The sequence below is a fragment of the Dunckerocampus dactyliophorus genome, chromosome 6 (assembly GCF_027744805.1).
Source record: "Dunckerocampus dactyliophorus isolate RoL2022-P2 chromosome 6, RoL_Ddac_1.1, whole genome shotgun sequence".
Classification (NCBI taxonomy): domain Eukaryota; kingdom Metazoa; phylum Chordata; class Actinopteri; order Syngnathiformes; family Syngnathidae; genus Dunckerocampus; species Dunckerocampus dactyliophorus.
Window position 1 is genome coordinate 29,388,096 of NC_072824.1, and position 24,545 is coordinate 29,412,640.

The 24,545-nt window shown below is 42.5% G+C and overlaps 2 protein-coding genes across 13 annotated transcripts in view; one reads left to right on the plus strand and one right to left on the minus strand.

Annotated features, from left to right (window-relative positions):
• The window catches only part of LOC129182771 (proto-oncogene vav-like), a 29,125-nt gene extending 19,102 nt beyond the window's left edge, over nucleotides 1–10,023 (minus strand). For 2 of the 8 annotated variants that reach the window (XM_054779257.1, XM_054779258.1), the window contains exons 1-3: nucleotides 9,389–10,021; nucleotides 6,937–7,080; nucleotides 1–6,854 (exon numbers count right to left, since the gene is read on the minus strand). In XM_054779257.1, the coding sequence (XP_054635232.1) occupies nucleotides 1–192 (192 nt within the window). In that variant the 5' untranslated portion in view covers nucleotides 193–6,854; nucleotides 6,937–7,080; nucleotides 9,389–10,021. Of the gene's footprint in view, nucleotides 6,855–6,936; nucleotides 7,081–9,388 lie in introns of all 8 variants that reach the window. The other 6 variants (XM_054779262.1, XM_054779255.1, XM_054779260.1 and 3 more) reach the window with 6 other exon arrangements.
• Nucleotides 2,858–23,980, plus strand: sh2d3a (SH2 domain containing 3A). 5 transcript variants are annotated; one of them, XM_054779267.1, is made up of 19 exons: nucleotides 2,858–3,010; nucleotides 3,156–3,247; nucleotides 3,335–3,452; nucleotides 6,799–6,857; nucleotides 6,944–7,101; nucleotides 12,933–12,972; nucleotides 13,042–13,158; nucleotides 13,235–13,378; nucleotides 16,985–17,253; nucleotides 17,332–17,417; nucleotides 17,611–17,730; nucleotides 17,798–17,952; nucleotides 18,040–18,204; nucleotides 19,668–19,829; nucleotides 20,788–20,903; nucleotides 22,631–22,802; nucleotides 22,875–22,986; nucleotides 23,258–23,443; nucleotides 23,527–23,980. In XM_054779267.1, the coding sequence occupies exons 2-19, from the start codon at nucleotides 3,158–3,160 to the stop codon at nucleotides 23,718–23,720; spliced, it is 2,463 nt and encodes an 820-aa protein (XP_054635242.1). In that variant the 5' UTR covers nucleotides 2,858–3,010; nucleotides 3,156–3,157; the 3' UTR covers nucleotides 23,721–23,980. The 5 variants fall into 5 exon arrangements, 4 of the variants coding, with proteins under 4 accessions (XP_054635242.1, XP_054635243.1, XP_054635244.1 ...); XM_054779268.1 differs by having other exon boundaries at nucleotides 23,530–23,980; XR_008570689.1 differs by lacking the exon at nucleotides 23,527–23,980 and having other exon boundaries at nucleotides 22,875–23,125; nucleotides 23,258–23,369.
• The last annotated feature ends 565 nt before the right edge of the window (nucleotides 23,981–24,545 follow it).

The following is a 24,545-nucleotide window of genomic DNA, read 5'->3' on the forward strand; positions in this document are numbered from 1 at the left end:
CTGCGCTCCTTCCCATGTGACTCGGTGGGTTTCGGGTAGGACTCGGCACTCGATCAGCCACTTTCCACACTGACGCCACAGCTCCATCTTTGTTTGCTGAATGGACACAAGTATTGGTTGAAATGCTGGTTGTTTGTTTTTAGTTAATTTGGAACATGCACGCATACGAGGTTTCACTGGAGTACATCCCATGTTTACTGTTACAATATGTCTGCAGGGAGCCCAGCAAGGAGCCCAACGATAAAAATGTGGATTGAATGTGATTTAGTGTCAGGTATTCACACTGTCATGATCTCTTGATGGCAAAGGCAAAAAATCTTTCGCTCTTTGAAGGCGGCGGGATTGTTGAGCTGCATAAGCAAGACCTCTCGCAGTACGCCATTGCTGCTGAGGTTGGACGCAGTAAGACATTTGAAACTTCTTCAAACATCCTGAGGCTCATTGAACAAAAAAAAAAAAAACAATAAATGAAGGTTGTTACTGGTGCCAAGTGCAGTCCAATAACCATGCCATCTGCCAGAGAAGGCTTTTAAGAAGAAAAAAGCTCTTCAAAATTGAGCGTTTGAAATTTGCAGGAAAGCACCAAACATGGGACATTGAAAGGTGGAAGAAAGTTTTATTCTCCCTCGGCGGCCCTGATGGCCTCCAACGTTACTGGCATGACAAGGAGATCCCACCCGGGATGTTTTCCACCATCATGATCCTTCAATGGAACAATGGAGCTTCAGGTTGTGCAGGGGCGTCAAACTGCAAGCGGCTATGTGGAGATGTTGCAAGGGGCATCCCTCACGACTGAAGGCCCTCGTCTGTGTGGTAATGATTGGCTTTTTCGACAGCCTGACAAAGGAATTCTTCCAGAGGAATCACTGTTTTGGACCATCCTGCATCTTCCCCTGATCTAAATCCAATGGAGAACATTTGGGGATGGATTGCAAGGGAAGTTTACAAAAACAGACATCAGTTCCAGACAGTGGATGCTCACAGTGATGCTATCTTCACCACCAGGAGCAACATTCCCACTAGCCTCCTGGAAACACTAGCATCAAGCATGCCCAAACCCATTTTTCAGACGATTTTTTTCATGATTTTATTTTGTATTTTTTTCAATTTCTCATAATATTATGACTTAAAAAAAACACATACTTTAAAATTGCAAATCTATGCTACTAAAGTGACATTCATTTTCCTTGTAATATTAAGAGTTTGTGGTTGTAAATTTGCGGGTTTTTTTCTTTATTTTTTGTCTCATTAAATTACATCTTTTTTTTCCATTTCTGCTGTTTCATTGTAAAATGTTCAACTATTTCAACTTTCTTCTTGTAACATTAGAATTTTTTTTCAGCAACCTGATTTTCCAAAAATTCCAACTTACTTGTTTTGCTTGTTTCTAACATTAGGACTTAAGAAAATGTCTCTTTTCTTATTATATTTCAACTGGCTTTTTGGCTTTTTTTTTTTCAATTTATGGTCTCAAACGTTTAATCAACTGATTAACAGCCTATTACTGTTTTGTCTCACTCCCATTTCTTCTTTTTGCATTTTGAAACTCTACTTAGAAGCTCCTTAAGATCCAACAGTTTTCGTCATTTTTCAACTGCTCTAAACATTTTGATCAGGAGTGTATGACTTTTCGTATCTATGTTGGATCGTTTTTAGCCATTTTCTTCCACTTTCACTTCCTGTCGGTGGTCCCAGAACTTTTGTCAGTGTCATACAAAGTCAGTGTTGAAAATGTTCACCAACGCTGATAAGAAAAACAACACAAAGAAATCAATCCAGACCTGAAAGTAGAACACAATGAGCTCACCTTCGGATGGTTCTTCAGTCGTCGGCCCGCCTTTGTCGTCCTTTCATGACTTCATTGTCACACTCTGCCGTTTTGCCTCTCTTCCGTGGTGGGTGTTCTTTCGCGCTGTCGGCGGCTTCGAGCAACTTCCTTTTTCCTGACACATGCATTCGAGTAGGCGCGGGCACAGCCGTTGATATGGCGAGCCCAGCTGAGTGAAGTCAAACTGTTTGCGGCTTTTAAAATTAACTCTGGTGACCCCGTGGGGTGTAAATGTATGGCCCATGTTTCCAAACAAAAATGTTGAGTGTGATTTTCATTGCACCTGAAAGTTTCCTGTGTCTCGGTGGCTGGGGACCTCTGCTTTATGTCACGTAAAGCAATGCAAATGTCTTGGGTCACCATTAGACGTGTTGTTTTAGCAAGGCTAGACTGCACGTACATTAACTATAGAATGCTGTCGAGCACAGCACAGAGCTCCACCAAGGCTGAACTGGTTAAGCTAACCTTGTTCATACAGTAGTTGCTTTGTTAGTCAGCAGGCTACTTCCTGGTTCATAGAGGATGATGCACAGACGGGCCATGCCATTAGGATTCTGGGGGGAGGGCGCTGAAGCTCACTTTTGCATATGCACCTTTATCCAGATACTCACCAAAGCTGAAAGACATCTGTTGTGGCCCCTCTACAAAGTGTTGTTTTGTATTTTGGTGCCATCCTGCCAACTGTTTGTGTCATTTACTGTTTTACAAAATAAAAAGCTTATTAAAAACGTTTGCATACTAATATACAGTATGAATGATGATGTGTGTCCAGACAGAAGGCTTTTAATTGTGATAAAAGTATGACGGCTGCGTGCGCGTCTCACCTAGGACACGTCGAGAGCTGCCCAACAACTTCACATTTTCACACACACACCTTCTCGTATTCCTGGCCTCCGCTCTACCACATGCCGGGATCCTGCCTGGACCTGCTTCCCTTCTGCACCTCCCGGGGGCTCACGCTAATTCCTGTGCTCTGATTAGCTGCCATGGTCTGCCACGGCGCCACCGGATTGGCTTTCCCTGCAGGTTTGAGGCTTCGCCGCTAAGAGAAAGTTGACAGACAGACTTAATGGGAGACATGACAACTTCTAGGTAGGGAACCCAGGAGAGAGTGCAACATCTCCAGGAAGCGGGAACGGCATTGGAGATCCCAGGAATTCCTTTGGCGGATCCTGCCCGCAGGTAGGTGCCACATTCTGGAGCATTTGCAGTGCAAACAACGGGGCTTGCTAAGCCAAACTTGCTAGAGGTCAAAACAGATTTCATTTTGTGCACAGAATCGTGTGCTAGCATGCTTACTACCATTTTCATCTTCTGTCCCACTCAGACATGAACAATCGCTCCATCGCTTGGTGGCTGAGGCAGATTGGCCTGCCCCAGTACACCAAGACCCTGGAGAGGGAATATTATGGACTGGAGGTATGTCAATGACCAGTGTGTGTGTGTGTGTGTGTGTGCGTGCAAGTTTAGGACAAGGGTTGTTGACCCCATCTTAATCCCGACCAGGGTTTGCTGAATGTGAATGACAACGAGCTGAAGGAAGCGGGGATAGAGGATGCCGCACACAGAGAAGCCATCCTGTGTCAGCTTTTACGGCACCGGCAGAAACTGGACCCTCACTCAGGTAACGTGCACCCTTAAACAGGCAAAGCCTTGTTTTTAAGTGCAGTTTTGCATGTGAGGAGTTCTCTGCAGGGGTTACTGTGACACTTTAATGCTTTTTTGCAGTACAGTGGAGCCAAGTAAAATGACATCATACTCTTTGGAATTTGACCAAATATGCCTCACACAAAACTAAGGTTGGGGTTAGAAGGTTAGGGTTAGAGTTTGAGGATTCGGGTTAGAATTAGAGATAGAGGGTTAGGGTTAGAAGGTTAGCGTGAGGGTTAGAGCTAGAGGGTTAGAGTTAGAAGGTTAGGGTGAAGGTTACAGTTAGAGGGTTAGAGTTAGAAGCTTAGGGTGAAGGTTAGAGTTAGAAGGTTAGAGTTAGAAGGTTAGGGTGAGGGTTACAGTTAGAGGGTTAGAGTTAGAAGCTTAGGGTGAAGGTTAGAGTTAGAAGGTTAGAGTTAGAAGGTTAGGGTGAGGGTTACAGTTAGGGTTAGAAGGTCAGGGGTTAGAGTGAAGGTTACAGCTAGAGGGTTAGAGTTAGAAGGTTAGGGTGAGGGTTAGAGTTACAGGGTTAGGGTTAGAATTCAAGTTAGAGGGTTACGTTAGCAGGTTTGAGTTACAGGGTTAGTGTTAGAAGGTTAGGGTGAGGGGTTTGGGTTACACAAAAGTTTGAGGATTTAACCACCATTACGGACGATGTCACACGGGAAGTCAGCATCCCTTGCAAGAGCTCAAAGGATCAAAGGATTAAGTCTGCCTATGTTTTGGCTTTTTCTCAGCATTCTTGTGTCCCTTTTGCAACATTTATACAGAATTTACAAGATAAAAGATAACCCGATACACAAAGCAGTAAGACTCCGTGCGTTTCCCAAACATTCAATACATGTGGAGTTCTACAAATAGATAAGGTGCTACCTGTTTGCCCTCACTCATCAACACATTATCACGCACCTGGTCTGCCAGAGAAGAAGAAAATGTAGCAAGAGGGATCAGTGTTATGTTTAGCGAGAAATCCCACCACTCTCCATGCTCTTTTTCAAAAGATTCACAAATTCAGCAAAGAGACCTTTGGCGACACTGACATCAATGCGCATACCACACGAGTGCTGCTGTGGGTCCCTCCCCAATCAAAAACAATCGACAGAAGCAACAAAAGGAAGTACATATTGGTTTTGCTTTTCATGTCTTTGTACTCCATTTCTGTAAATGTGATCACATTACCTCCCTGCCACCACACATAGATTGCAGTCCTGTGGCACATAGACTCTTTTATTATTATGAACTAGGTGTGTCACAAGATTTCATGTCATAAGATCTTAGGGTTAGGGGCTAGGGGTTAGGGTTTTCTTCGTTCAGAAAACAAAATGTCTCGTGGGAACTAGGCCTGGGACAATAAAAATTTATGAATTAATCACACAAGCAATGAAAATGAAATGGCCGCCTCAGTTAAGAATGCTAAAATGTGACTTCAAACAGGTCCTGTGCAGTTAATAAAGGACTTATGAGTGCCACAGTTTGACCCTGGAACAGATTCTTTGTCGTTTTCGTTATTTCCTCTGGGAAACGTTGTTTTGATATACAGCGGTACCTTGGTTAACGTCTGTCCCGGTTAGTGCGTTTTTCGGTTAACATCCAACATTTTTGCTAAACTTTTGCCCTGGCTTGCATTCGCCTGCTTGCTTAGTGTTCGGTTTCTTTACGCCATCGTTCTGGATACGCCACACGTCCTGAACGAAATCTTGCGATACTTGCACGTGATTGTGCAATGCATTGTGGGCTGCTGCCGCCATTTTAGAACAAAATACACAACGTAACAAACATATGGACCGCAGAAAAGAGAAATGAGACAAGGGTGCAAGACCTCCCAATTTTACGGCTTAAAGAGAAGACCGTGGTCATTTCAGACGGTAGGTATATGTGACGGGAGTGGCTCCGTCATCGGCTGCAGTGCACACACGTCCATGCATACACGTCTACTTCCCACGTAACAGTCTATCAACCGCTTGGAGGGTGACATTCGGTGTTTCTGTCTGTCTCATTTTACATCCATAACACTCATTTCTGCATAAGCACTGAAACTTACCGTTGCATGTAAACATGGCACATCACCTTACAAGGCATCCTTTTCATTTTCTATATTAAACGGCAAGGTACAAGTTTATTGGTTATACGTTGATATTCAGTCTGATATTTTTTTTTTTACATTTTTGAAAATTGTAGTTGCAGCAGCATAATGTTTATTTTGTCTTATTTTGTTCATTGATGGTTTTGTGCGGGATTTTGTTCCCTAATTTTCCAAAATTAACAACTTAATTTTGTTCTGTTTTTTTCTCATAATACAAAAAATAGCATATTCTTTAATATTCCAAATTTATGCACCTATAATGACCTTATTTTTCTTCCTAATATTAAGAGTTTGTTCTTTTGCATTTTTTTTCTGGTTAGAATATGGCTTTTTTTTCTTTCAATATTTAAACTTTTTTCTCGTAAAATGACGTCTGTTTTTTCCATTTCTGCTGTTTTTTTTTATTTTCAACTATTTCAACTTTCTTCTTGTCTTTTTTTTTCTCATTATTTTGACTTTATTCTTGTAAAAAAAAAAAATTCAGCAACCTTATTTTCCAAATATGTCAACTTTATTCGTTGTTTTGTTCGTTTCTAATATTAGCACCGAAATGTCTCTTTTCTTTTAATACTTCAACTTTATACTTTGTTATTTTTCCTCATAATATTATGACTTTATTCTTGTAAAATTGTGACTTTTTTTCTCATCAGAATCTTAATATGTAAATTTTCTTCTCATAATCATGACTTAATTTCCATCATGTTTTGACTTTATTCTCATAACATTATAAATTCTTCAGCAATGTTATTTGTTATTTTGTTTATTTCTAAATATATGATTTTTTTAATGTTCTCGTTAGATTACAACTTTTTTCCCTCAATATTTTGACTTTATTGTTGTAAAATTAATGCTGATTTTTTCTTTTTTCCATTTAGTTTCCTTGTTAAATTATATTTTTAGAATGAAAAAATAAAGCCAACAAAACTAGGTAGACATGTTGTTAAATGTTTCTCATTATTTTTGCTTCATTTTCTGCATGTAAAACTACAATTACTGTCTACAAAATGTGTTTTATGTTAACATTTTTTGATGCCTGGAACGGATTGACATTATTTTCTATGGGAAAATTTGCTTTGGTTAGAGTCCGTTTTGGTTTGAGTTGGACCTTCTGGAACAGCTTAATGACATTAACCAAGGAACCACTGTAGTTTGACCTTTGACGTTCTACTGTGTTCACATTTAAATCAGAGCAGCGAAACGGCTTTTCATACAATTAACATTCCCGCTGTCCTCTCAGGTTTGCAAATGGAGCGCAGGGTGAGCCGGAAGTACTCTCTGGGATCCTCGATGGACCTGGTAAGACCACAAACCGCCCAAAACACGCCCTTACAAAGACGGATACTGGTGCAAAAAAAAAAAAAAAAAAGACCACTACCTGATAGGTGAAGCCAAGAAAGGATCTGTTTCGCCAAAGCGTCCTGCCCCGCCTCCATCGTGCTGACAAAAAGCACCGCCTCTCCGCATCCTGCTCGCAGCTCCGCCCCCTGGATGAGGACCACGCCTCCGGTGTGCTGGACGGCTGTCAGGAGAGCAAGCGCAGGTAAACACAAACACACCTGTGGCAGTTTTTCCACTACGCTTAATGATTAACAGCGAGCTCGTAAAATCCATGTCAGTATTTGTGAAGTCAAATGATAAAAATCACTCCGTGACAGATGAAGGCCTTCTGGTTGTTTGTGTACGTCCATGCTATTTAGGGGGAAAAACGAGGCGTTTCAATGTTAACAATCTACTACTCTCAGGTTTCCTTTTTTTTTTTTTAAGTTTCACATAAGACAGTTGCACAGTAAGCTTTTTTTCAACGTAGCTCCACCTGCTGGATCAGGTGAGTCACCGCCTCACCTGACTGTAACGCAGGCCGACTTTCACGGTAAAACGTGATATCAAATTCCTCAATCGGCACCTTTCATCCAGATCGTCTTCCTAAAAAACACGATTCACTCCTCTGCAAATGTTTGCGGCCCTCGGTTAACAAACTAAGAGTACACCGTCATTTTACCCAGCATGTTTTACTCTGATGAACCAACCAACACACAGCTATCAGTGACGTGTGACACAACTGATGTCATTTCCGATTCCATGGGGAGTAAAATTCAGGCTGGTTGTCAGCCATACCGATCCGATATTCCGTACAAATTCACCTAAAGTGAGTGGTAAATTTTAAAAAGCACTACATTTTCTATCGTAGCTAAAGAATAGAAGACATTGAATTATATATTACTAATTTAATTAATTTACTGATTTACTTCAATCCCTGCAGTATATTGAGGTAGCAGGTGATTTACAATATACTTGTAGCCAAGCAAAAATACAACAGAAAAAACACAGCACAAAAATCATATGAAATGTGTGAAAAGGGCATTTTAAACAATAACAATTTTTTAAAAGTTAAATAATACCATAAAACTAAAATACTATTATTATTAAGATCATTGCCCTTCTTTCTTGATTGGCCGGCTACAGTTGCCGACTACAGAAGGGAGAAAACCTGCTTTTTTGTGAAAAGACACATTTCAAGCATAACTTTTTTGCTTTTGTGACAGCTCAAATATCTAATCAACTATACCAACATAAACAACACAAAAGGGGTTGTTTTACATCAAAATAACAATTTACTTACAAATATGACACCATGAACTCTTTACAGTTTTCACGTTTGGAACCGAACGTGCACGCGCGCATGTGTTACAATTTCTCTACAATGCGTAACCTTCTGAACGCTACACTTCTCCACGCTCTCTCACTTCCTCCTTTCTGTCATGTGTGAGTTTTCTATTCACATGATCTCTGCTGAGCTCTTATCAAAGGCACTTCTGCCACCTTGTGGCCGTTTTTATGGCTTAAAATTGCTCTGATGTGAAATCCATTAGTGGAGAGTTGCGTCATCACCTCTTTTTTGCTTTTGCGCAAAAAAACCCCAAAAATTTAAATACGTAGTTGGAATCGGGCGTTTGGGTTCATAAAAACGTATAACTACGTCTTCGGTATTGAATGAGTTATGAACTACGATAAGAATGAAAACTTTATTCCCAACTCACACACGACTCCGTTTGCAATTGGTCATCGTTTCAACAGACAAACATTACCCTCAAGTGACTGAAGTATTAAAAGTATCGATATTTTGATTTGAGTATCAATTTTGGAGCGTAAAGAGCTAGTATCGTAAGTATCGATATTTCAGTATAGATCGGCATGTCGCCACTTGGCAGATGTAAAGTTGTTGGCAGAGCTAATGAAAACGCATACTGTATAAAGAAAAACATTTCAACAGAAATATTTGCTTTTGCTGTCTCTTTCTAAAATAAAGTATTAAGCTGGCAAAAAATGCAGCAATGGCCTTTGGTGAACCTCGACTACAGAAAGCCCATTTGTTCTAGCTAGCATACTATAGCATGCCGCATTAGCATTAAGCTCATGCCCACTAGTGGAACATTAAATTCCCTCTAACATAATAAACTACACTTTAACCCCAACATGACTGCCCTTCTGTCATATTATTATACAAACTGACTGACAGAGAGTTACTAAAATAAACGAGGCTGTCAAGTTTGGGCACATCTGTGCTGGTGAAGCGGCGTTGCATGCTGGGAAATCTCATAAAACATAACACGCCACTTACTTCCGCATTTCTCGACTCTGATTGGCCCACACACATCATGTCAGGGCTAAATTAAATATTAATGAGTCACTCTGTAAACTAGTCCTCAAATTAAAGTTGACTATCGACAAAAATGTTGATGACATTTTCTGAAATAGTTTTACTTCTCATTTAACAGTTCGTCATTATGACATGTAAAGGTAGGTTTAGTCGGCAGGCGGCGGCCTACCTGATGACAGGTGATGAGGCGGCTCGGCTTGTGTCGGTATCCGAGGAATGTGTCCAGATAGCGGCTTCAGGCTACCGGGGCCCGGGGCGGGGTAGCCGCGAAGGCCTGTGAGAACACGCCGGGAAGGAGGAGGAGGGCGAAGAGAGAGAGAGGAGGGAGGGGAAAGGGCGGCTAGCTGGGAGGGAGGGACTGGGACGGGTCGAAGGTTCGTCTTGGTGTTCCCTTTTTGGACCACAGACAGTCAACATGACCGGAACGAAGGAGCAGTGAACAGGACTGTCAGTCAGGTAAGAAGAAGTTCGCCATTGCGTCCTATTTTCTTAGTTGTGTCAAACCTCGCAAGTTCACGCGAGATGTTAAAAACTTTGCTGTTGACTGATGTGACAATGTGAGTATAAATAATGTTTGTATGTAACTTTTATATTCGCAAAGCATGACATTCCAGCATTTAAAACGCGTTATTGACCACTTTAGAACCAGGAAGTACCGCCCCCTGGATGTCCTCCTCTTTTTTCCCCAAACTATTACACAATTTGTCTCCCAAATCAATGTTGCTCTGCACTAAGGAAACAAGAGAGTACTTTCAGACATATAGTTTACATTTCTTGTAGCTCAAACAGTACAATGACAATAAACGCATATTCTAGTCAGGCTTCCTGCAGATAGGTGTTGCTAGACAGACTTTTTTCCCCCTCGTGTGCAGGTGTTTCAGGTGTACTGGACCAACGCCCTACAGCCAGATTTTCACAATTTCAGCTCAACCGCAAGAATCACACTTTTTCTACGCTCTTAACGCTGAAATGCATCAAACACTTGAAAGGACTGCTACACTGCAAACAGGGGCGTATAGCTAAAGTTGCTGGGGCTCTGGGAAATGCTAAACGTTAACTCCAGTCTATTCCTGTCCGTCTTTTGTTGTCATGACAACAGACGAGGCTCAGAATGAGGTATTATAATTTATTACTCTTGATCAAGATATTATTTGTTAAGATAATTATTTGTTTATATGAGAGATGCATGATATCTTTTTTTTTTCAAACCGATTTTTTTCAAACCTTTTTTTATATCTACTTTTTAAAAAATGTAGATGTCACCTGGAGGTAAGAAGGACTGGAACAAATTAGGATTTGACCAACTGTACCTGCTGATTTGTCCTAATCAAATATTATGACGTTGCTACTATCACATCACTACTATCAGGAGAGCCAGAGCATAGAGTGGAGGGAGCCACCTGCTGTGGCCCAGCAAGGTGCACTGTATTCGGACACACGCTCCAAGCAACCGGTGTGACACTACGGAGGTCTCTGACAAAGGATCCATCATACAAAAATGGCACTGATGTAGCGGTAAAAGTGAAAAGACATAATCCATGAAAAGGCCATAAAATGGACTCCACGCTTCTTTTAGAAGTTATTTGTACACCTTTTTACGTCTTGTGGGATGTAGCTGTGCACGTGCTGCACAGAGGCAGCCAAAATGCCACATCCAAGTTTACGGCCGCTCAGCCCTCCGGCACTCCCTTGCCACATGATGTGTTCTACGTTGCGTTCGCACATGGGTTTCCACTTCATGATAGCTGGCTGGCTGGATAGCTGCGAGCTGTTTTGTTCACAAAGCCTCGCATGCATCTGCCAGCCTTGTGCTTCCACAGGCGGGAACGGGAGGAAGGAAGGAAGGGAAAAGGGAGGCCGTTTGTCTGCTGTGGATGTTCCTGCTTTGGACACATGAGGGGGATGGATTTGGTCATTTTTCTACCACAACAACAACAACAACAACAACAAAAAGCACCATTATTTTGTTACTTTGAAGACAGTCAAGAAAGAACCTGTGACATTTTAGTGCAGCATAAAAACATGTTTTTTTAAGTCATAAGATTATGAAAAACAAACCAAACAATGAATGAAGTTATAATTTTTGGAAAAAGTGGTTTGCGGAAAATGTTAGAATGTCACAGGAATGAAGTCAAAATATTAACAGAAATAAGTCCATTCATCCATCCATCCTTTTTCTATGCCGCTTATCCTAACTGGGGTCGCGGGGGTATGCTGGAGCCTATCCCAGCTGACTTCGTGTGTGAGGCGGGCACACCCTGGACTGGTCGCCAGCCAATCGCAGGGCACATATAGACAAACAACCATTCACACTCACATTCATACCTATGGACAATTTAGAGTCGCCAATGAACCTCACATGCATGTTTTTGGAATGTGGGAGTAAACCGGAGTACCCGGAGAAAACCCACGCACGCTCGGAGAGAACAGGCAAACTCCTGACTCTCGATCTCCTGACTGTGTGGCCGAGAAAAAAGTCATATTCTAAAAAGAAAACAAGTCACAATTTTTAATATGACAAATAAGCAACGTTTTTTTGGAAAATCAAGTTGTGGAAAAAGTTGTAATATTATGGGAATAAATTCCAAATATTAAGACTAGGGATGTCCGATATTGGCTCTTTTGCCGGTAACCAATATGCCGATATTGTCCGACTCTCAATTTCCCATACCGATATCAGCCGATACCGATATGTGTAACATCATATCCGTCGTGATATTAACACATACTCTATCTGTTGTGAAGCTAATGGGTACAGCATCAGCAGTTAGCTTCTCAACGTCACTGTAAACAACATTGTACAACATTTACTTTTTTTTTTATCATCAAAAAGTCCAGGGAAGAAACGAAAGTTGTTATATTTTTTATGTCGGCCTTGCACTCTTAGCCAGAAATTTTTCACTGGGGTGGCCAAGGTGAGACCATTACTCACATACGGGGTGGCAATAAGTTGACACCTGAAATGTCTAGACGGCCAGTGGGGTGGCCACAGCCACCCATGGCCACCACGTAGCTCCGCCACTGTGCAGCAGCACGCTCTATTGGTTTCCACGCCACACTACGAATTGCATGTACAGTTATTCCGGGGTAAAATTGACATATTTCGCAGCATCAGAATTTAATGAAATTTCATCTGCAGGTAGATATTAAAGTGATTTTATAGCCTACATATGTTTTATCTTGTCCTGAAGCTCCGATCCATGAGTTTGAAAGGCTTAAAGTTGGAATTAACATTCAAAGCCGTTGTACGACTCGGGGTGGTCCAACACTCTACTGTAAATCTGATACGAAATTGAAGAGGAAGAAGCATTCTAACTTATAAACGATTGAAAAATACGAATGAAAAATCCCGATCCAGATTTTACATTTTTATGCCAATATCGGGTCGGTAATATCAGTGGGCCGATATTATCGGACAACCCTAATTAAGAGCGTATAGTGAGTAAAAATGTGAAAAAAAGAGCAAAGCGTGAAGTTGACATTAATAATAGTTTATATGACAAAGCTGAGATGCACTTTTTCCTTGTTAGCATATTACAAAATATGAAAACGGCAAAGTTGCATCCTTTCATGTTTCACTATGTGGGAAAAGATTTGGACACCCCTGGCTTGAATCAATGCTGAATTTGTTGATTTAGTCATAAAGATCTTGAGTATTTGTCCAAAATGGTAATACTGTGTTCCCAATGAGCTGTCAGTCTTGTGTTTTCCAGCAAGAGGAGGAGTGTCGCTGCATACCTGAGCCAGCTGAAGGTAAAAGGTCAACAAGCAAGCCACCTTTTGTCCAAATCAAGCTTTCATGCATGCTTGTCTGCCGTGTAGCTGTTTGGCGCTCGCAAGGAGATGGACGTCCTGAAGAAGGAGCTGGAAGAGGAGCTGAAGCTCAGCACCGAGGACCCCAGGAGCCACGCCTGGTACCACGGACCCCTGGCCCGAGAGGTGCCGGATGCAAACAGGATGTAACGTTTGGGAGCCGAAAAGTCGTGATCATGACGAGCACCGTGTGCTTGTCCAGGCTGCCGAGGCTCTGTTTGAAAGGGATGGAGACTTCCTGGTCCGAGACTCCAGCTCGTCGCCCGGTGACTACGTCCTCAGCTGTTTTTGGAGGAACGAGCCCATGCACTTTAAGATCATACGCGTGGTCCTGCGACCCAAAAAGGTGCGTGATGTACTGTACGTTTCTTCTTTATGTTTGGGAAGGAGGATCACACACAATCAGTTCATCAATCAATAAATGCATTATCATTTCTAATACAAAGCCTTTTTTATTGATTTCATGACCCATTTTGCATCTATTAATTTCTTAAATACTCAAATCAATACATAAACATAAATAAAGTAAGTTTTTTATTTACTTTATGTTCTGTTTTAACAACTAATTAATGGACAATTCCGTCATTCAGGGCTGTCCAAACTTTTTCCACACGAGGGCTGAAAGGATGCAACTTTGCCACTTTCATATTTTGTAAAGATATGCTAAGACGAGGGATGCTCCGATGGACCAGCCACCGATTAGTATCGGCTGATTTCCGTAAAAAAAACACGTGATGGGCACCTGCTGATAAATGGCAATCACAAAAACCGATGGCCGTGCAGCGGCGACATGACAATTCATGTCATGTCAACACAGACATGACATGTGTCACGTAGGGTTGCCAACACCACAAGGAACGCTCTTTGTCCCGCATTGCCGTGAGAATCAACACGAGCCTGTAAAACCTCCAATGGTTTCAGTTTGGCAGCTTCACACAGACTACACCGATCCATGCCAGCCTGTTTGCTCACCCCCTTGGCAAACCTATTGCTCTTCCACTTTCCTTGCATCGTTCTTTGCACACCTTGCCTAGCTGGAATTATCCACTTAGCTTGTCAATCGTCTTCGGGCTCCGAATGTGACTTTGTAGCAAGGTGACATTTTGTTTCTAAAGCAAACAAGCAAAGCGGTTAGTTTGGAGCTCGTTTTTGACCCATGGGGAAGTGGACATCACGTTCATTGGGTACGTACTAACTTTTTCAAGTGTCAGTTGTTGTCATTATATTACATGTCTTGTCCTCCAAACACTACTGTATTTGTACAGTATGTTGTTGTTGAATGAGCATATTTATTGAACAATATATTTCCTATGTATTTGTGTTACTCCAAAACATGCATCAAATTAATTTCAGGTTTCTGTCACATACTTTAGTGTTCCCTCGCTACATCGCGGTTCATCTTTCGCAGATTTTTAAGTGCAATTTTGCATATTTTTTTAACAGCATATGAACGTGCATTGTGTTCCCCGTTCTTGTGGTGTATTGGGACGATCCATCCCTGCTCTGCTGTATGTGTCTGTTATTGTATTTACTACTGCTATCAGTAGAGGGTGTTGTATACTCATGTGAGAGTTGAAGACGTGTGCAGCGCCACCTGGTCTGTGTTTACGTTTACGTGCTTGTACCTGCATGTTAGGAACCCACAGTACACAATATAGCGCCACAACAGTCCTTATTGGCTAAGGGAGAACCCGCCCCTTTGTGTTCTGCATCCTGATTGGCTGTAGACCATTGTCAATCAATCAATCTCCTTTGTGCCGTTTCCTGTTGTGGTCAATGGTCACTAGCAAACTCCCTAAGGCGGTATACAGCAAAGTGAGTTTAGCGGGTTAGCCAGACTTGTGTGTGTTCAGCGACGGTAGCTCTCTTCTAAAGCAGCTCTATCACCATTGTAACTTAGGCTAAATTCATAACCTGGTCCCGACCGGGTTGCGTCCAGGCTTTCAGCTTAAAATGGGCTATGAAAGTGCCACTGTTTGACTGTTAACTCATTCGGAGATGGCGTCACCATTTATTGAGAACCTACGAGGTTCCCGAGGGGACATGGAGAAAAAAAAAATAGAAAAAAAGAGCATTCCCTGATGATGTTATCCATCTATAAGCAAGACAGATGTTCATACGAGGGAATACGCTACATAAGCTCACACGAGCACCAGGACTAAAATGCAGTATGAAATATTAATAATTAGGCCAACATTAGCATTCGTCCTTGTGTGCGTACTCACGTCAACACTGCCATCTAGTGGTCACAACGACATACAACAAGAAGACGTACTGCAAAGATGTAAAAAAAATACGTTTTTCCTCCAATTTATTTATTTTTTTAAATGGATAAGTGTTAAAAATGTCAAAGTTGTGCAATGTTGAGCGTTGATAATTGAAAAGGCCAGTAAGTTATACTTGTAGTTAGTATTCTAAATCAGTGTTAACTTGCCCATTGCATGCTCAGCATTATTCTGTCAGCAGTCCTCCCTCGCTCTTTCGGCGGCGACAGTGTCTTTTAGCAGTCATAATCTTTTGGGAGCTCCTCATAATAATTACATACAAATTTTTTGTAAACTACACTGGCTGGGATGGCTTCAGTTGTCAGCGGAAGCAGAATAATATGACGTCAAATGCCCCCTTTCATGTGAACGCGCACTTAGCACAAAGCCCAAAACCGGACTTGACAAAGTACATTGATAACCACCGTCGCGGGACCAATGAAGTCTGATTGCGGATGTTAGGTTTTGTCAAGTTGCATCTTGAGCACAAAGCCTGGGTTTGCCATACACCCCCAAACTGTGTGAGCTGCTTGCTAACCGTCAATAAACAATAGAAGAAGAAGCTAGCTGGCTAAATGAATCTTCAGTTGAAGGAGTAGGACGACAGCAGGAGAAATATGTTTTAACAAGGATTCAAAAATGCTACAGCTGAACGGCACAAGGACAGTCAGAGGAGTGAAATACACGTCAGTCACTTAATCATTTCTTGTGTCCAACCTAGTAGGTTGATCATTAAAATTCAAACGCAATCTGAACTTTTGGGATTGTTTAAACGAGAGAAAAGTCTGAGAAAAGTGTATGGTGAGGGGTTTTACAGCCTTAAAACATATACAATCATCGTAAACAAATGCCCCGCGTAAAGTGAAGGTGAAATACCATTTTAACATCGCCACTCTTTTTTCACTAATTTTTTTTTATTTTCCAAAATATGTCAACTTTCTTCTTACATAATCTTCATATATTTTTATTGCAATATTATATCTTTGTGGTCATATTTCAACTTTATTCCCATAACATTATAACCAAATTTTCCCCAAATTGTGTTTGTCAAATTATTTAACATTTTAGAAATCCTGTATTTTTTCTTGAACATTTCAACTCTATGCTAACATGACATCATTTTCCTGCATAATATTACGAGTTCTCATAATTTTTGTTCTCTTTAGAATACGCCTTTTTTCCTCTTCATATTTTGACTTTATTCCCGTAATATTAGAGCTTTTTCCACAACATACGTTCCCCAAAATTTTGTTTGTTCGTCATATTACATACTAATAACATTCGTAACATTCTATTTCTGCAACCTACTTTTCCAAAAATTACAACTTTTAGTTTGTTTTTCATAATATTACAACTTTTTTTAAAACTTTGTGCTCACAAAATGATGTTATTTTTTTCCCTCATACTATTCTAACTTTATTCTTGTAAAATCACTGCTGATTTTTCCATTTTTGCTGTTGTTTTTTTCTTTAAGTTTTTGTCTTGTTAATTATATTTTTAAAATGTGTCGTGGGCCAATAAAAACACAGCCGTGGGCCGCCAATGGTCCCCCGGTCCCACTTTGGATACCACTGATGTAATGCATTGTGTTTACGTATTGATATTGTAATAGTTTACTGTATTTAATTGCTTGATAGACATTTTAGTCATGTGACTGTGCTTGATAGCAAGCCATGTGATTGTGACAGGGCTACTCCCGCGAGCTGTTCCAGTTTGAGGAGGATCGCTTTGACAACGTGCCCGCTCTCATCCGCTTCTACGTGGGAGGGCGTCGGCCCATCTCTCAGGCCTCGGGCGCTGTCATTTTCCACCCGCTGACCAGGACGGTTCCTCTGCGTGTCATCGCCGAGAGCAAAAGCGACGGCGCGGGGGGGAAGAAGTCCCAACCAGAGCGCAGCAAGCGTCTGAGCTTCAGCAGCACCCTGGGCGACGCCCTGGTCGTCAATCCTTTGCTGAGGTGGGAGGACGCGTGGCGTGCGTTGTGTCGGAACGCCGCCTGAATCCCAAATAACGCCTTTCATTTCCTGTGTGGCAGAAGCGGAAGTCACCCCGCCAATCTGGAGAATGTCGGTTGCAGGCCCTTGCTCCAGTCGGCCCAGTCCGACAGCAACCTGAGAACTGGTACCTCTACACAGTGACTGACAAAAGTATTGGGACGAATCCAGGATGGGAAAAGTGAAGAAAAAGTGCGGCTTCAGCAGCTTGCACTAGCCTGATGACGCGGTCTAGTCCAACCTCTGCCTGTGTCCCAATACTTTTGCTGAGCAGGTGAGCAATGATGTGAGGAATGATGTTGCTCCTCCCCACCATACAGGTGCGCCTCAGATCACAAAGCCAGAGGTCACAGGCCCCGCCCCCATCTCCCCAGTGTTCCGCACTGGGAGTGAACCGCTGCTCAGCCCGAGGCCACGGCAAACGCGGGCCTGTTATCCAGGTAACCCACACGCAACCTCTATTTACAGCAGCCATGCATTGGATGTCATCAGACCGCGTCCCTGCAGGCGGCGGCGTGACCTTGCGGGGCTCAGACGGGCAGCTTCACCCCAGAGCACCTCCCAAACCTCTCAGGATCTCTGCCGTCTTCCCCAGAGGCCCCCCTCCGCCATCGGACCAGGACCAGGACCCGTCTGCTTTCTACGACGAGCTGGTGGTTCAGGTAAAAAAATTTTAAAAAATTAATTAAAAAAAAAAAAGAGAGAAAAAAAAGTCTTTATGTCCTTAAATGTGGTGTGGTCACGTTCAGGTACCTCAGTCGCAGCGGAAAGGTCACGTGGACCGACTGAAAGCCGAGGAGAAGTGGCAGAGCCGAGCGAGGATCACCGAGACCTCCTTTGGATTCCTGGAGGCCGACAACAACGAAGCAACCTCACATCTGCTCCATGACAAAGACCACTTTCAACGGCCACAGGTTTGTAGCAACGTCTTTCACCTCTCCTATTACTCAAATATGACTTTCTAAAGACCCCGAATGAGGAGAGACGACATAGAAAATGGATGGATGGACTTTCTAAAGATGTCCTAAAAGTAATATGTATCCTAAAAGTAATGTCTATCCTAAAAGTTATATGTATCCTAACAGTAACAAGGTGGTGTGCAAAAGTGTTTGCCCCCTTCCTGATTTCTTATTCTATTGCATGTTTGTCACACTTAAATGTTTCAGATCAACAAACAAATTGAAATATTAGCCAATGACAACACAACTGAACATAAAATGCTGTTTTAATGAAACTTTTTATTATTAAAAAGGGAGGAAAAAAGCTACATGGTCCTGTGTGAAAAAGTGATTGCCCCCGAAACCTAATAACTGGTTGGGCCCCCGTTAGCAGCAACAGCTGCAATCAAGCGTTTGTGATAACTTGCAATGAGTCTCTTACAGCGCTGGGCAGGAATTTTGGCCCACTCATCTTTGCAGAATTGTTGTCATTCAGCCACATTGGAGGGTTTTCCAGCATGAAGCGCCTTTTTAAGGTCATGCCACAGCATCTCAATAGGATTCAGGTCAGGACGTTGACTAGGCCACTCCAAAGTCTTCAGCCATTCAGAGGTGGACTTGCTGGTGTGTTTTGGATCATTGTCATGTTGCAGAACCCAAGTTGGTTTCAGCTTGAGGTCACCAACAGATGGCCGGACATTTTCCTTCAGCAGAATTCATGTTTCCATTGATCACAGCAAGTCTTCCACGTCCTGACGCAGCAAAACAGCCTAATACCATCACACCACCACCACCACATTTTACTGTTGGTATGATGTCCTTTTTCTGAAATGTGGCCAGATGTATTGAGACACACACCTTCCAAAAAGCTCAACTTTAGTCTCGTCAGACCACAGAGTATTTTTGCAAAGGTCTTGGGGATCATCAAGATGTTTTCTGGCAAAATTGGTCTTAGAACTCTGCCATGCAGGCCGTTTTTGCCCAGTGTCTTTCTTATGGTGGAGTCATGAACACTGACCGAAACTGAGGCAAGTGAGGCCTGCACTTCTTTGGATGTTGTTGTGGGGTCTTTTGTGACCTCTCGGATGAGTCGTAGCTGCGCTCGTGTCCTTTTTTTTTTTTAATTGTCTGGCCACTCCTGGGAAAGTTCGGGATAATGGCTTTAACCTTTTCCACACTGATAGAGCTCAATCTCAGTTATGTTTTAACGGGGGGGGGGCAATCACGTTTTCACACAGGGCCATGTAGGTTTGGATTTTTTTTCTCCCTTAACAAGTTTGTGAAAACGTATGCTCAGCAGCAGCCATGTAGTCACAATGATCAAATCTTCATCACATGATATTTTTATATGATTCCGACCGCGATTCAAATGGTGGACGAGTCGACTATTCTAAGACCCCCCTGGCGCCAATCCTCTCTCTCTCCTACCATCATCACAGATAGAGACCAGCTCGTGCTTCCAGTTGGACCGCTTTGAGTCGCTGCTGTTGCCGGACAACAACCGGCCGCTGGATCCCAGCGTCCTGCTGGCGCTGAAAGAACTCTTCAACCGCTCAGAGCCCAAAACCACCGCCCTGCACATGCTCAGTGTGGACTGCCAGGTTAACGCACCTTAATGACACCAGAAATACTGGAAATACAGCCGAGGCGTTTACTTACCCGAAGCCACATAGTGAAAAATGAACACTTTGATATTTTGTAAAGCAGCACATCTCAAGTTTGTCATATGAGTGAATTTTTATTTGTTTCTCATAATATTACAACTAAAGAGAAACGTCTATTTTCTTTAATATTTCAACTCTATGCTACGAAAATGACTACTAAATGATTACTTTTACTCATATTTCAAGTTTATGCTCGTAAAACTGCAACTTTTTTCCCTTAATATTTTGACTTTATTCTCATAAAATGACAGCTGCTTTTTCCATTTCTGATGTGTTTTTTTTTTAATTTTCCAACTATTTCAACTTTTTTCTTAAAAACCCTTTTCCCATAATATTTTGACTTTTTTTTCCGTAACATGAGAATTTTTTCCGCAACTTAATTTTCTGAAAATGACAGCTTCAGTTTTTTTGTCTTTCATAGAAAGACGATGTTGTTTTTCTTTATTATTTTAACATTCTGCTACTAAAATGACATTATTTTCCCTCATAACATTACAGCGTTATTCTTGTAAAATTCCGACTTTTTCTCGTTAGATTACAACTTTTTTCTCTTAAAATGTTGACGTTATTTTTGTAAAATTACTGCTGATTTTTCCATTGTTGTTGCTGTTTACATGTTCTTGTGCAACGGGCCAAAAAATTAAATAAAATCAGGCGCGGGCCTCAAATGGACACCGGTGCCCTACGCGTTAAGCAGAAGCAGCCAATAATTGGAGAGAGGCTGTAAAACCAAAAAGCACACCAGCAGGTTGCCTACAGCCACAGCTGTTAGTGCTCATGTTTGTTGACATGGTGGTTATTTGCTTTGTCGACCGGGTGACGAGCGTATGTGGAGCGCTTGCTGTCATCATTGTTAGAAGTGAATTGATGGTTGCGTTGTGTTGGCTTCCTGAAGGTGGCACGCATCGTGGGAGTGACGGAGGAGCAGAAGAGGATGATGGGAGTGGGATCGGGCCTGGAGCTCGTCACCCTGCCTCACGGGCACCAGTTGCGCCAAGACCTGCTGGAGAGGTACGCGCCGGAGCTGGAGTTTGACCAATCTTGGCCTCATCGAGGCATGGGGTGCACCGCTTGGCGGCAGTCAGCAGAGGCGCTGGTGATCCCGTCTCACCCAAATTACCTTAATTTTACCAGGCAGCATTACTCTGCCCAAAGAACACTGGCGTGGAAACAGGAGTGCAGAACATTCAAAAAGATTCTCCCATCCCACAAAACGCTGAAAAAAAGTAATCCCTCGTCCATGGCGGTTAATTGGTTCCAGACCCCACCCTGACAATGTTGCTTTCATGAATTAATAAATAACGCTGTTTTGTGGTTTAAAAAAAAAAAAAAAAAAAGCATACTTAAGCAAATTTCACATAATCTCTGCCTGAACGCTGGTCACTAGGTGTCAGTAGTTACATTGATGAGAAAATAGCCACCGCAGGAAGTACTGTACAGAACAGGAAGTATAAAAAAAGAACCAGGAACTCTTCTAACGCTAACTAGTGAGTGTATATTATGTCTTATTTAAGTCTAATATATTGGGTAGTAGGAATGTAAAGGTGACTATAGGGGTGTTAGGTCATGTCTTGAGGGCTCTAATTATGTTTAAAAAACATATTTAGAAGGTGGTAAACAGGTTTTCTATGTCTTATTTTCTCTTATTATGCCCACTATATTGGTTAATAGCAGTGTAAAGGTGACTATAGGGGTGTTATTTCATGTCTACAGGGCTCTAATAATGTTAAGGAGTGTATTTAGAAAGTGGTAAACAACTTTTCTATGCTCTAACTACCAAAATATTGGATGAATATAATATATATAATATTATTTAAATAAGGAACAAAATAAATGAGGAATTACTGTGCAAAGAAACTGAGTCAAAAGAAATTCAAAAGAATTAAATTAAATAAACTACAACATATCCACTAATTCCTTGTTTGTGGCGGTTAATTGGTTTCAGACCTGACAGTGATAAATAAATTTCTGCGAAGTAGCATTCCTTATTTATAAATGGAATATTTTGGTAGTTAGAGAATAGAAATCCTTCTAAATACACTTTTTAATATTAGAGCCCTCTAGACCTGAAATAACACCCCTATAGTCACCTTCACACTCCTACTACCCAATATAGTAGACATAACAAGAGAAAATAAGACATACAAGACATAGAAAACCTGTTTACCACCTTAAATAAATATGCTTTTAAACATTATTAGAGCCCTCTAGAGATGATATAACACCCCTATAGTCACCTTTATACTCCTATTACCCAATATAGTAGACATCATAAGAGAAAATGAGACATAAGACATAAATAAGGCTCTTGCTCGTGTGTGTTGCTGTAAATGTGTTCCCATGGCATGGACAGGAAGTGACATCGAGGGGTTTCAGAGTTGAGTTTTAGCTTAGCATGGGTTACGGACTTAAGAGTAGCCCGTGTTCGTGACCAGTGTAGAATACTCCATAACATCACAACCTCTTTCAAAGAGTCTATTTTATGTCATTTAGCCATTTTTACGCTTGAACATGCTTTATTTGGGCAAAAAACCACATATGCGTGTTTATTGACTAATAATAGGCCGTATTCAACCACCACAGGTATGATTTATTCAGGAATATATTTTGGAAAAAGCGTGATAGAGTGAAGCAGCGAAATTGGAAGTGCAAAGCGGGGAGGGTTTTGCTGCAGTTGTATTGTAGCGCCACGTCTCAGGCTGCAGTGTGCTAACTAACGTGCTCGCTGAACGTGTCAGGCATCATCTCATCGCGCTGGGCGTGGCCGTGGACATCCTGGGCTGCACCGGCACGGTGAGCCAGAGGGCGACCGTGTTACACAAGTTCATCCTGCTCGCGCAGGCTCTGAAAGACCACGCCCACGACCTCTACTCCTTCTCAGCCTTCATGAAGGCCCTGGAGATGCCTCAGGTGGGCTCACGGTCCCAAAAGTCGACCTTCTAATTCAACATCAACACGGTGGTCAGGTTTGTGTGTGTGTAGGTGCTGCGACTGGAGATGACGTGGCGAGCGTTGAGGAGGAACCACACGGAGAGCGCCGTCTTGTTTGAGAAGACCCTCAAGCCCTTCATGAACTCTCTCAACGAGGGGGACGGTGAGCGCAAACATATTCCAGTTTTGAAAGAATGGGAAGAAGACAACCAAGAAGAAAAAAGTTGTTGTTGACTGTGTGGCCTTCCAAGCTGTTACCACTAGAGGGCAGCACAAGGAGCTTAGGGACTTAGTACATTTTGGTGAGGATCCCGAGCCCGTCAAACATTTACAATACTTTGGAGAATTTCCCTCATTTTGGGAATTCAAAATTTCACTTGCATCTCCGGACATCACCGCTTTTCCCCTGTTGACGCGCATTTGTCTTTGCTCAGATTCGGCGGTTGGCGGTCCCGTGGCCGTACCTCACCTGGTTCCTTTGCTGATGCTGATGGAGGGCGACGACCCCGTGGAAAACAGCGAAAGAGGCTGCGAGCTCCTCTACGACGTCCTCCAGACGGCGCGCTGCGCCGCGCTGCACGCCCCTGACCACCAGCGGCACGCACGCGCTCTGCTCACAGGTACGCGCCGCACAAGCTGCCCGACACAGCGACAAAACATTAAAAGGGGCGCTCACCTGCTCCTCGCGCTTCTCCTCTGCCAGCAGGCTGGACGCCGATCCCCGAGATGCTGGAGGCGTTCCGCACAGAGTTCGCCCTGCGCCTCTTCTGGGGTCGGTCGGGGGCGGAGGCCGACAGGAAGGAGCGCTACGAGAAGTTTGACAAGATTCTTTGCGTGCTCTCTGACAAACTGGAACCTGTTGAGATCAGCCCCATGCAGCCTGGACAACTTTCCTGATCAAAAAACATGACGGCCACCTTAAATTATGCTGACATCACTGCAGTTCATGGACAACTTCACAAAAATGTTGTTTTTTTAATTCATGTCTGTAAATATGAACAACACTGTATTAAATCTTTATTTTTCTTTTGCATTCCTCTTAAATAATTTTGTTCCTGAGTAAAATTCCCCCTTCCATGTGTGCCCCGCCTCTCAGCTCACCCTAATGAGAAGGTATAGAAGATAGACGTACGTTGACGACCACGAGAACTTCTCATAAACACTCTTTTTCCACGAGGAGTCCTTTCACACTTGATATTTCATTGTACAATAGGGTTGGGAACGATAAACCCAGGTGACCAGATATCCGGTTTGACATAAAAGCTTGGATGAATTGATTGCAGAGACAAGCACCGGGTATCGCGAGAGCAATCAATTCATTCAAGTCGGTTGTCGCAACGCGCCTGTGCAAAGAAAACCCTCGCATGGAGACTCCTGTAGATATAGGTGCAAACATCAGCGATACATTTGGATGTGGAAGATCTCCCCCTTAAACAAATACAAGAAAATGGACCAGTCTTAATAAAGCTCCTTTCTACAAAGTTTTGGGAGGTTGGTTTCACCGCGGGAATACACCGCATTGTGCCACAAAGTCAAGTTAACACATTGTGTTGGTAATATGACGTTCTATCGGTCAAATGCAATCAAAAGTATTTTTCAGACTTACCTGTGAAAGGCAATCCCGTGAGATCTGGTACAATGCCACGCAGGACATGAATTAGGCATCTTCCCCGTTCTGGCCTGGCACATCCAATATGGCGGTGACGTCAACGTATGATTCCG